Genomic DNA, 13,757 nt, shown 5'->3' on the forward strand with positions numbered 1-13,757 from the left:
AGTAAAACTATGACAACAGCACCTTGACATTGTTTTAATTCCAACGCTATCAGAAGTTAGAAGCAGTAAACATATATACTAACAGGAATAAAGATACTTACTGTCTAAAATGTAAACAGAATGTTTTGGTTCAATTTATTTTTCTGAAAGAGGACAGTTTATCATTAATTCACAATTGAAGCAGCATGCAATTTTATTATTTTTTTTTTTAATTTTTATATTTTCAATTCTTGGCAACGGCGACAAACCACAATGTTATCGAGGAATGTAATGCAGACTTTTTCTTTTGCTTGATTTTCTTTTTTTTTTTGGTTGTTTTTTTTTTGGGTGCTTTTTTTTTTTTTGTCTTTTTTTTTTTTGGTTGTTTTTTTTTTTTCTTTTTTTTTAACTTGTGCGCAAATGACTTTTTGTTCCCCTTCAGGTCATGGATATGTTCAATAAATAGATTGTGTAACCACTGTACTGTATAAACTTCCATCATACATGCAGTCCATAAAATTATTTTTTACCGAATAATTTACCCTGTTATGTATATATACAAATAGATAATTTTGTCTCAATATAATCTATACAACACGAACCCACTATCTTCCCCTTTTAATGGTTAATGTACATACACAAGAAGTGTCTATCCTTATGAAGCGCCAGCCAACTCTCTTTTTATTATCCATGGTGAGAGCTCTCACGTAAGACTGGGTAGTTCGGCACTGGGAGTTCCAGTGCCTCTTGTCTATGCCCCTGCAGCCCTCCTTTGTGTACCCCTTAGGGTTGCATTTGGTCTCATAGAAGTATTGCTTCAGTTGGCCTTTGGGTACTGGGACTTTTTCCAGGACTGTGACGGTGGCCCCGGACATGTCCACTGCAGTCTTTTTCTCTGCTGCTGTCACCCACTCACTCGTGCTGTCACACACACTCAGTTCCCCACGGCGAGCTGGATCGGAGTGGCGCCGGACCCTCATGGACATGTTTGCAGCATCCAAGTAGTTTTTGTACTCCTCAAGCAGAAAGAGCAGTGGGGGTTCCAAAGGCACTTGACTGCTTAGCATGACTCGGGATGTGTACAAGTCTGCATCCTTGCTCTCCTCACTGGGCTGGATGTCCTGGTCCTCATCTAGAAGCTCCTCTATGACATGTTCAAAAGTGTCTGCCAGCGATGTCAGTCCTCTCGAACCAGCACTGGGCCCATTTAGGCTCTCAAGAGTCCCGTGGGTCCGAAGACCTGGGTAAGCCAAGCTGCCTTGTCCTCTTAGACTAGCTTCTTTCATCGGGGCAGCTTTCATGCAACTGAAGTATGAGATAACCATAGTAAGGAAAAGGATGGTCATCACTCTTCTCACTTGGTGGAACTGTTAAAAACAAGAAAAACAAATTAACTTACAAGGCTTGGAGTAATAAAAATTCACCTAAGTTGTCACAAGACTTTATGCACTTTCTACAGAGGTCTGCTGCACGCAGCTGCAACTTGTTACCAGAGATAAAGCATACTCTTGTAGAAGAGTGTGCCTTCATTTACAGTTTCAGATAAAGCATCTGCTGCACTTAGGCAACATTGATCCCAGCAAGTCAGAGTTCTTATGTGCCGAAGTCTCTCTGTAGTAAGTATCAGATTAGATATTATGCAGACTCCTTATTTATTGACTGATTACACCTATTTCAAGTAACAGCAAAAGCAGAACTGCTACTTAGCAATGCAGCATTTCAGCAACAAAAGACAGCTTCACAATCATGAAAGGCAAGACTTCCATTTCAAGTGCAAATGTAAATATTTGATTTTTAAGATCTCTCTATGGCAAAAATAGTTCATCGTTGTATCCACAAAAAACCTGAACAGCACCAGGATAAGTTACATTTGTATTTTGAAAGCAACCTTCAGAACACAGGAAGAAACTATAAAATTCTGAGGTCTCAGCAGGTCAATTCCTCATTTAAATGTAGTAGGTATATACACATACATACAGAACAAGAAAAGGGCCCAGAACAGTACAGCAAATTTGAGCTCCACAGACAGCTTGCATCATGTGAACAGCACGGAAAGGCCCTGCTGGATTCCAGGGCTGGTAAGAGCTCTCCCGAAGTGAAAGGAGCAGAATCACTGTTTCCCAGAGCCTCACACTGGCTGTTTTCAAGTGGGCAAAGCATTTATTTAAACCTAGCTAGAGCCCAGAGCCCATCATGAACTCCAGCACAACCAGCCCCACTGCCATACCGAAAGACAGTTTGCCTGTTTCTCTCACATTCTGCCCCAAGGTCTGGCGTGTGCCATGGGCTGTGCTTTGATGTTTACGTGTATGCTTGTCTCTGTCCCCATTGAGAGGGGGGTAGCACCAGAAAGGAGTGCTGGTAAAGAAACTCTTCACCAGGCTTGGAGTCAGCACAACTCACTTCTATCAGCACTCTCAACAGCTTGGAGCTTGTATGACTGCTCCTTCCCAAGAGCTTTGCTGAGTCTCCATACGAGATCAGAGCAGAAATTGTTTCCTCCTCAAGAGCAGAGGAGGAAAGTACTGTTACAAGAACCCCCCAAATCCTGTAGTGACAGAGAGCTATACTTTCTGTCTGATCCCAAGTGCTACTAAAACATCCATCACATCCAGTTGTTATTTTTCCGCCTTCTGATCCCTGTTCTCACTAGTCCTGCTTGCTAGAAAGCAATGGCATTGTTCACATTTTTGAAGAAGCAGCTAATGCTTGTTTCAGAGCTTTTGAAGTTCATTCGGAAGTACCTCATACTTGGCAGTAAATGCTGTTTCTGTTTGCCAACAGGGTGCTGTGTAAAAAGACTTACTTTATCTCCTGCAAATATGCTGTGGGAAACTAGTACTCTTAAGACTTGAACATGGAAAGACAATTTATCATAAAACATACAAATAAAATAAAATGTGTACTAGAAAGGAAATGCCCAAAATATGGGTCTCAAAGTTTACTTAATGAAGGCAGGGTGGAAAGTGTTTGGGTTTGTGTCCATGCCCTCCTCACCCCTAGCCCCTCCCTGAACAAGATTTTGGCCAAGAATTCTCTTTACCTCAGTGCAACTCTTCCTTCATCCCTCCATCTCTCTTCCTCTTTAAAAGTGTTGTTGTGGCATAGATTTATTAAGATTAAACAAACCTGACATCTGTGACTCACAGGAACACAGTGTTTGCTCTAACCATGCAGAACATTAATATTTTGCAGATTTTTTCATCCTAGGATTTTTAAAACATTCTACAGGGAGTGTCAGCTTTCTTTCTCAAAGGGGAGAGAAATACTACAGAGGTGATTTACAAAACAAAGAAAAAGATTGTTAGTCTTCCTTTATCAAACAAGGAGAGACAACTCTTGCAGTCTTGAAAAGGGGTGGCTCAGCTAGCATACAAATGCAGAGCCAGCGGGACAAAAAACAATATTCATACTACATCTTTGGAGAGTTATTTTCTATAAGACCTAAAAGGAAAAGAACCCCAAACACCCACATCACACTTTGTGACCACCAGAGCAGTGAACAGAACACAGATCTTCTGGCTCCTATTCAAGTTCCTGTTATTTTTATTAAAGCAGTGCCCAGAGATCCCAGCCAATTCTTGACTCTGGAGGACAGAGTCTGTCTGAGCACGTAGTACCCCAAGGGATCTTCCAGTGCAAAAGAGAGAGGGCACAACACAAGAGGCACCAAGACAAGCAGAGAACAAGGAGAAGCTTGCACCCACCAGGTAAGCACACCAGCTGGAGGCTGATCAGCTGCTTTTCAAGTGAGTTGGGTGAACAAAGGAGAGAAGGATCCCTGGACCAGGCCATGTCCTTCACCACTGCCACTGGGCTGTTTACTTCTCATGGATGTGAAGTGAACAGAATAGTGGCTGTGCAGCTTCACTCACAGGGACACTTCTCTTACAAGGAAAACAGAGGACAGAGGTGTGGATTGACTTTGATAAGCCCTCAGAATTGTCCACCAATGGCTGGTTGGTCACCAGATACAACAGTATTTTATATACCACATTAAATTAATTCTTCCTTAATCAGTTTTGCTTTCCATTTAGCAAGGACACTGCTGCCACATTTGATCTATTTACATCCCATCCAATGACATACAACTACCACTATTAATTATCTGGGGTGGCACAAAATTGTGTACAACTAGACTTTGAAAACCAACAACTTTTAGACAGCCATTACCCACGTAGTATACTGATAATACAGAAGAAAACATGTCTGCTTAAAAGCCATTCCTCTTCCTCCCATTTATAACAGCAGAAGACTATGTCAAAGTAAGCTTTAGCAGCACAGACACATGGAATATTGCCAGCAAGCGATCACAGATCAAACATCTTTTTCTTTGTAAATGAGTCCCAGACTAAGTTGAACTCTGCAAGCAGGATGTGAAAAGATTCTTCTCTCTATCTTGACAGTGACTTGAGCAATATACACAGTCCTTGTCTTTGGCAGCAAAATTATATGAAGTGATTTAATACATGGAAATAGTATTTTATCACCTGGGAAATATCTTCATTTTAGAAGTCATAGCAATTTGTATTAGCAGTTGCTCAAAAATCTACTATTTTAACATGGTATAGCAGAATAAGGTATCTCACTTCACAATCTTTCAGCTATTGTTGAACTGACATCTGAATGCATGGTTCATCTCTTTCTTAGTGAGGCAGGACTAATATCCCAATGTAGCACCAATAAGGTCACTGGAAACACTTTGGATGGTAGCTTCCAGTCCTTTTCCTCTGTTCCCCAACTATCAAACCTTCATTATATTACAAAGATTAAAGACACTCCCTGTCCTGTTACAGTAAGTGCCTTGTAAACCCCAAACACTAACATATTATATACATTTTTCCGATTATGAGCCAGTTACCCTGTCTGGAAGTAGAATTGTGCTGGGAACATGGGAGAAAACTGTATTTTCCTGTTTTCCCAGCATGTTACTACCGAGCAAGGTACTGAATATCCCCCACTACGAGGCCTTGCCTGGAGATGCCCAGCATTTCTGTGTACACCTGTGCCTGAGGATACCCTGGCAGACCCAGTACCTATTTCCCACGGAGGCTCACCAGTGCTGAGCAACCTGGCTGATAATGCACGTTCTGAGGGCATAAATACAACTGAATGCCAGACAAGGAGAGTAGCCACGACCACTTTTATTAAGACGTGCAGTCAGAAAAATACAGTGTAGAAATCACTGATGGCACAGCGTGAGTCTGCAGTCCCACAGCGCGCTCACCGCCTCCCTTCTCAGCCCTAGGAGGTTCAGGTCTCTACTCCACACCTTCTAGGACAAACAAGTGAAGACTGCAACCCCTTTGCACTCCTGTTCAGCCACATCTTTGGGCATAAAAGATCGAAGACTTCTCTAGGAGAGGAAATCTTGGTCCAACTGCTGTCCCACAGACTGTTGTATACACCCACTAACTTGTGTAACATGGATATAAACCAGCCTCCTTGAGAGCAAGCCTGAAACTACTCCCTCAGGACGCACGAGATCTCTGTCAGGAATCACATTTGAGACTGGCTTCCCGAATGCCATCCATTCTCATGACTGCAAGAGCATCCTTCCTGCTTTCATGCAGCATAGCAATGAAAAGAGGTCACCCACCACGGACCAGATCTCAGGAAGACGTGACCTACTTTGTACTTCAATAAAGTCCATACAATTACAGCTAGAATAAGGGCACATAATTGTGGCAGTCATCTCCACTAATGGGAAGGAGGCTCATTAAATGAAGGTCATGTCAATTATCTACAGCTAGTTTACATACACACTCAGTTACCTTGCTGTACTATTTATTTCAGTATTTGTATTTAATGAGGATTCACCAGTTAATTGTTTTATTTCATTATTTTTAGTTATTTTAAGCAGGAATCTAGCAGCTTAACAGGTTGTATTTCCAGCAGAGAGACCTGAGGAACAGCTGTGAACATGCACTTGCTTTTCTGCATCCTGATATGTGCCATGGAAGTTGAAATAACTTTCAGTAGTGAATAGATTCATAATGCTTTAATCTCCAGAAAGGAGTCTGTTGAGGAAGATAAAATTAGCACCAAGATGACATTCATTTTCTGCCTTGCCATTTTCTAAGATCTTTACACAAAAGTTCAATTTACTAAATACTACTGAATGCCACAGGCATGAGTTTCTGCTTTACGCATCATTACCAGAGTGCGTGAACAGATATCAAAATGGGATGCGTGTCAGCACATGATTTGCAAAGACTAAATGTACAGAGAACAAATACTATTAACCTTTATCACATGCATAACTAGATGTCTGACACACTCTGGTTATCCTTGAGGCCACTTATGCAGCAAACTGTATAATTATTTTTTATTACTGCAAATCAAGCGCCCACCCCCCAAAACATACACATGCACGCCCACATCCAATTTGTATTCTTGTAAATTGGTGCTTCATGTCAGGAAGAAGAAACCTATTTTATTTTTATTCTCATGTTGGTTTTCCCCGAGGTAATAACATCTACTTAGCCATAATGCCAGAGATGGCAGAGACTAAGAAGCATTTTGAAGTCCAAGATAAACAGCAAGCAAATTTACAAGTAGTGTTAACTTTAACTACAACTTTTAACATGAGAAATTTGCTTTCATCTTATGTTGCTAAATTTTGCCTGTGGTACAGCTTCTGAGAGCAAAGATACTCCAGCAATGCCTACACTGGCTCTAGAGAAGCATGCATCTGTTTAAAGCACTACAAGGATAGTTCCAAGGTGGGGTTCCAAGGTTTTATCAGACTTTCTCTGCAAAGCATACAAAAATCACAACCTCTCCTGAAAACCAGAAGCGGGAAAGAATCCAGAGAAAATAATGGCAAAATCATAATGCCATGACATCACAGTCCTGATCTTTCACAGAGCTGTGCATCAGAGTTTCCTACAAACTTTCATCATACCTTTCCGGACACTCAAACAGTAAAGTACACACTCGCTTCAAAGCTCCAATTAAGGTGCTTTAATGGGCACAGAGCAGACAGTCTCCTCATTTACAAACATGCTTATACTTAAATTGGCTAAGTGCAGGACTACAGGGAGTTCCCAGCAGGATCTCTGTCGGACAGATCTCGGACCCATTCTGCCCATACCAGGAAACAGGCGGGATGAGTTTTGGCAGCATGTGCAAGTGAAGGAATGGCAGGCCAGACTCACAGATAGCGTCACAGCTTCCAGAGAGACAACATCCACAGAAGAGTTGTGCACTATTTTAATAGTTTGACAATGGGAACTGATTGTTGAACCAGTGACACACATACTGCCTTTCCAGGTGTTTGTACAGCATCCCACTCCTGGGGCACTCAAACTGCATGGGGAGCTGTGATTCCAATTGTAAACAGAGAAAGTCACCTCCCAAAGGGTACTTGTGTGCATGCCACCTTTCATATCAATCACAGTGTGCTTCATCACAATGGTTTTTTGCCAACATTTCATGTTGAAATCCCAAGGTATGCGGTGAAAGTCCTCCTCAAACAAAAGCAGGTTTATTTCTGCCCACCAGAGTATCATGGGTAGAGTATCATGCTGCACTTCTCTTGCCGTGTCACAAATGCTCTACAGTAGGGACAATACTTCCAAGTCTAAAACCTATGCATTAGCAAGTTCCAATTTCAAAACTGACTTCAGGCTCAGAAAACTGCATTAATCTTTTTAGATTATATGTCAAGGTTCATATGTTCATGCCATTACTGTCGTCATTCAGAAGTAACATTAATGCAATCTCTGTGAAAGGAAAGTTCACCTACAGAACAGGCTACCTAACCACCCCCCCCCAAAACATGAAAAACAACCACAAAAACAATCCATGAAATAATTACTCAACGCCAAGATACCACCTAGTTCCTCCATGGGAGCAGATAATTACAGTTCTCCGAAATCATTTGCTTCAAAAGCCACTGGAGCTGCACGGAATGTTAATTCAACCTGTGTGCAGAAGAACGTTAAGGCAGAACCTCAGACCTTTGAGCAGCATCTGTGGTTTGTCTTCCATTTCACAATGGTTCTTTGGTATGAAACACTGTGCTGAATCATCACAGGACTTGGCAGCCATTCTGCCAAGTACACACATGAAGCTCCCACTGAAGTCAAGGATAATTGGCACCCAAGAGCAGGAACAGAACGGATCATGTTGCGTGCACTCTAGTGCGAGTTGGATCCCTTGTACTGTGACATGTGTCCAGCAGCCCTGGAACAACCTAGAAGCTGCTGTACCAGTTGAACTTGGATCTTACAGAGTGCTATAAACTAGTGAACAGCATGTAAAGCATCCCACGCACGCACCAGTTCTGCTGCAAGTGGCAAGCTTCCTAGGACCTATAGAACATCATGCACTCGACAGGAACGTAAGCGAAGCCTTGCCAAGGAAAATCCATTGTTAAAAAGCATAACCATCAGACAAAGCAGTTACCCGTGGTTTGGGCAGGCAGTGCTTTCCCCAGGGTATGGGGAGGAGAGCAAGGGCTATACCCCTGCAAGACTCCTACCTCTGCTGAGACCCTGACTGTGTGTGGCACTGCTGTAAGAGAATGCCTTGCTTTTAGCCACAGTCAGTACTTGAAATGAAGCAGACCAGTATGTCGTGATGTGCATGAACCAGAAACTGGAAATGCCTGTTGTCAGAGCCCTGACAGGTATTAACAATATGCCTGCATTTGCCAGTGGTGTTATCAGTCATCTTTTGGCTGTCCGCCCTTGTGTGCAGATTTCTCTAGACACATGCTCAGTCCAGTTATTAGCACAGCATCTCCATGGAAATATTCCATAGACAGGGCAAGGGATAAAAGCTCACACTGAGGGACCAAAGCAGTTTCTGGGAGCATTCAAGTTCAAAGTTACATGGCAGCAGAACCAGAGCAGGAGTAGAAACTTGTAAGTTTGCAAAGTCACCTCAGTCTCCATTAATGGAATAATGAGGACTTCATATTGAGTAAGGATACGCTCATTAGGAATCTAACCCACTTCACTGGGCAGCCAGCCCCACACGTGCCTTGCTGTGGCAACAGCTTTCTCTTCAGAGATAACACTGTTGGAAAACTATGTCAATATGTTAACATAACTGTATTGAAAACACTTTGGCAAGAAGTGCTCTTTCACCACTGATATTTTACTATGACAATGCAGCTCACCACAGATTTGAAAGCATTATAGTTTTCAGCTTTTTTTTCTCCCACCTCTGAAGTGGTTTCATGTTGAAACAAGACTTCTGCAATTGCTATGCCTGGTACTCTATCCCTAACCTAATTTAAAAATTTGGAGCTACCTTCAATTGGATTCAATAGAGGGATACACAGGGTCACGTTGTATAACCAGCATGCCAATAGCTGAGACTCACACAAATAAGCTCCCCCCCTCCTCCATTCTTAGGCAAACACTTACAGACTTACAACACTGTATTTTTGCTTTCATTTCACAAGCTCCACAAAGGGAAAGGGTTTGGAATTACTAGAAGGGGTGAGAAGGTACATCTGGCAAAGATTCAAGTGTTTGAAAACAAGCTTCATCAGTTGTACTGCTCAAAGTACAAACATTCAATGGAACACACAGGAAAAAAAAACCTGCAGCCTTGCAGGAAAAATTAATTTATCAAACTCCTGCCTTCTCCCAGTTGTATAATGGCATAATTTCTTTCACAGGGGAGCGTTACACCGTGCTTTCTGTGAATTACACAGACCATGGGTTCTTCTCCTCCTCAATTAAAAATGAAGTCACCTTGGTTCATGACTTTTCATACTTGCCTCCAGATATAACTACAGACTGTGGCATCACGGGGAATTATTTCCACAAAACCACTGAGGTTCCTTGAAGCAGTAATTTCCAGTGGACCTAATCCTGGTGGACACAGTCACTACTTGGTATAAATCCACAGTGTTCCATTCATAGATTTATACCAGTTGTAAAGGCAGCCCAGTATTTATGTGGTCTGCAAACCACCACATAAATATGGAGTCACCACCTAAACTAGAGCTAACAGCTGTATCCAAACAAAATGTGACAGGTTTCAGCAGAATAGTTTCCTCACGCTCAGGACTCCTGAGGGATACAGGCATATTTGGTAATAATTACACTTTAAAGAGGAAGAAAAAAGCTTTTTAGGCGTGCAGACTAGCTCCTCCCTTCCCCCACTGCTTTAAGCACACAAATAGCCCAGACATGCCTATAAAGAGAAGTATGCAAAATCCAGCCCAATACCACCTAAGGTTCCTCACTTGGGTGTCCTGTTTCACGCACATCCCCCCCACTGAAGAAAGTGGCTTTGCTGCCAGCAAAGTCCTCACTGTAAGAGCCCTTAAGCTCCAAAGGGTAGGTTTGTATATGAGATTTCAGTCATTAAATAAACAGTTCTCTAAAAAACTTCAATACCTGTCCCTTCACGTAAGCAGATTCTACTACCCTGCAGGGGAGGACGGCTTCTCTTCAAGTAGCTGGGGGTGGGGGAGGAAAGAGAAAGTTAAAGCAAGAAACATTAAATTACCCAATTAGTCTGTTGGATACACCTAAGTGTTCTCCCTCTCCCAAGTATCTCCACAACATAACAGACTACCTAGAAGTCACCATCCTATTCAAAATCAAAAGCAGAGCTGTCATGCCAGAGATCATTAGTAGCTATAGAGACAAAAAAAAGTTGCAAAAGCAGAGAGATCTGGTGCTTTTACTACTGTGACTCTCCAGCTGTACAACATTTCTTGGAGAACACACTATCAGAGCCCCCAAAGTGCTTTGCAAACATTGAATCTCAACACACTTAAGTGAGGAGGAACCACATCAGAAACCTTGTTTTCCTTCTGGGTAGCCTGAAGCCCACAAATATGCTTAAACATCTTACCCCCAGACTGCATAGCAAGTTGCTCCTGAACCAGAGGAGAGCAGAGAGCCCCCGGCCCCAGTCCCTCACCTCAGCCACTACACAAAGCTGTCTTTACCACATATATCATCCACATACTTTGCAAATCTCTCTATGGTAACGTAGATGTCTAACACAGAAAGAGGCTGATTAAAACCTTAGGGGTATTATTTGGAATACATATGCTAGCTCACTTCCATCTGTGTCGTTAATTAGTTCCTGACTGTAGGTTAAATGTAGGGCATGTTGTCACGAGCCTAAGGTGGGGTGGCAGGAACTCCTGCTATTGCCATATGGCTTTTTGTTTCTTCTTTCATTCTTCAGCTTTCAGCCTCCTGCTTCCAGTTTGTGGGCTCAACCATCACGTAACAAAGAACAACAAGGAAAACAAAACTATTGTTAAAACATTAATATTCTTCACCATTAAAACCTCTACGAAGTTTGATTGAAATGCAACACAAGTATCTATCTCATCCAGAGGCTTTTACCTGCAGTAAACTTGCTATGAAATTTAGGAAAGACCTATTCCCATGGAGAAGTACAACTGCACAAGTAGGGATTTACCAGCCCTATAAACACAAACCAGGCAGCTTTCCAGGGACCAAGGGTCAGCCTTAAGTTGGACAAAATGAGAAGAGCAAGGCTATCCCTACTTGTAATATGGATGTCCAGCACTTCCAGGGGATGAAGCCAGTGTACCAGCACCATCACCAACAATAAAAAGGAAAAAAAAAAAAAAGAGTTCCAGTCATCTTGTTCTCCAGTGCATCTCCACAGATCCATCTTTTCTGTTAAAATACCAATGGCTCAGGACCATCCTCAACAAAGCTAAGCCTGAACGTGAATAATTACAAGATATGCAGAGTATCAGCAGTTCCCCCCCAGCCATTTTCTAGTGAGCACAACTTGAATATTAACGGGTCTGCTGGTGCTTTGCGACTGAAGACTTGCTCCAAAGTGTTTAATTTAAAGTAGACATGGAAGTTATTTATTGTGTTTTCTGGCTCTCACTGCATACCTGTCCTTCCATTAGCTAAAGGCAGGGGAAATGATTTATAGTATTTCCAAGCATAAGGGTCTATAAGTTTCATAACAGTTACAAGAATCAGAGCAAGGAAAAAAATACAACAATATCCATGTTGAACAAAACAGGTTGAGAATCCAGTCATATGACTTCATGCTTGAGGCTTATGGAATTCAAGATGTTGCCTCTAGGTTTGTCAGTCTCAAAGGTGGAGACTTCTTTGGAGGCTTAGACCTCTACCCAGTTTCTTCTTAAACATTATTTCTGCCTTTTTTTTTTTTTTTTTTTTTTTAATGGAGGCGTGTGGAATTGACTCACATCCTTTTGCAACATCCTTGCTCACTGGTGACATTCCTCCTACTTTTGCAGTTTCAATGGCAGAAAAGTTTTGCACAGGGGGCAGCAGAAATACATCATCGGTGCAAAACTGGAAGAGAAAAGGACTTAAAATGAGTCTTTCATGGAAGGCAGCTTTATTCTTTGTTTTAAACTCACATGCCAATCATTAGCTTTTAAGGGGAAAACTCATTTTCAGAGATTCTTTTGCAAGTCATTACACAAAGTATACATTTCCGTGAGAAGATGTAAAGGTGCACCTGTGTATTCTCTCTTTGCACCATTTCATTGGCAGCAATTTGCCAACACCACACCAGTAAGTACCCTGCTGCTGCAATGACATGTGAAACATCCTTCTTTGCCCCCTGTAGAATAAAAGCAATCCTTCTTCACCCGTGGGACATAAGCTGCCAATAAGAACAAAAAAAATCATTACACTGACATAACGTATAATGTTTATATTTGAAAAAGCAAAAATGGAGAACTTCACACGTGTTTATTTCTAGTTTTGGTTCAACCAATTATAAAGATAAAGGATGGTCATGATATTCAGCAGAACATTCATACTTCACCACAGTTTCCTGGCATGGATTCTGGTTAGGTCATCCTTGCCAGCTTGAACTTGTCAGTGACTTTGCTTCCCCCTTGGACTCACACTGGCTTTTAGTACAAATTCTATCAAATAGCATTTCTCTCTTGGCATTTACGGCTCAGTCAAACTGGATTATCAACTCAGAAGGAATGTAAATAGCAAGTGAAGATCCAAGTCTTAATGGAGGCAGCCAGCAGGCACAATTACCTAGAAATACTGCAAAACAAGTCCCGTCGCTCATCCCAACAGTGTCCATACACTTCTGTGTGCAGTGACAACTGTGACTGAGGGGGGGTGACTGGTTTACTTACTAATTCAGCCTTTGAATAAAGTTTAGATTTAATTTCTTTTCTGCTCAGTGTATCAAGTACTGAACACTAAACAAGAACGTCATGGTCAGTGTAAAGATGGATAAACTAAACCATGTGGATACTCAGTGGTGCACCAAGCTTAGAAAGTAAATGGCATAAGGGACTAAGGAATCCAGAGATCACAACCTTTAATTCCTTGATCTAGACAAAACTGCATTTCTCCAGAAGCTGTTATGTTTAAAGAAAGCAGTGTTTCAATCACATTAGATAAGGCACAAGATTAAGCTTAACTCACTTTTAAAAGATATGTACTACAGGATTCTGGGGTGAATCTTTTGCTGAATTAGAAAAGAACATATAACAGCATTTTGCTCAAGATTTTGCTTAGTTCAACTTTTTTCCAGGCTCCTCCTCTACACTACATGTATGTAAAGCCTACTTGTAGCTCAGTGCACATAAAGGAAAGGCTGAGGTTGATGTGGAACTCTGAGAGCCAAGAGCAGTCTTTCAAACTCTAGACTGGTACAACAGCTCTCATGCACTCTGATAAGTTATAAACAGTTGGCAGTTGCTTCCTGACTTGTGGCAAATATCCCTGTATCACAGCTCCTCAGTTTCCCACAGGAAAACTCTATTCCCTAGGAAGTTATACATTAAGATCTTATCCCAT

The 13,757-nt window shown here is 41.8% G+C and overlaps 1 protein-coding gene across 11 annotated transcripts in view; it reads right to left on the bottom strand.

Moving 5' to 3' along the window:
* Positions 1 to 294: 294 nt before the first annotated feature.
* The window catches only part of BDNF (brain derived neurotrophic factor), a 37,959-nt gene continuing 24,496 nt past the window's right edge, over positions 295 to 13,757 (bottom strand). For 9 of the 11 annotated variants that reach the window (XM_051776860.1, XM_051776863.1, XM_051776869.1 and 6 more), the window contains one exon: positions 295 to 1,346. In XM_051776860.1, coding sequence (XP_051632820.1) covers positions 585 to 1,346 — 762 coding nt within the window. In that variant the 3' untranslated portion in view covers positions 295 to 584. Of the gene's footprint in view, positions 1,347 to 7,943; positions 8,083 to 10,343; positions 10,406 to 13,757 lie in introns of those variants that run through there. The other 2 variants (XM_051776866.1, XM_051776872.1) reach the window with 2 other exon arrangements.

Source organism: Manacus candei, unplaced genomic scaffold, assembly GCF_025592945.1.
Source record: "Manacus candei isolate 608988 ecotype Guabito, Panama unplaced genomic scaffold, ASM2559294v1 h1tg000009l, whole genome shotgun sequence".
Classification (NCBI taxonomy): Eukaryota; Metazoa; Chordata; class Aves; order Passeriformes; family Pipridae; genus Manacus; species Manacus candei.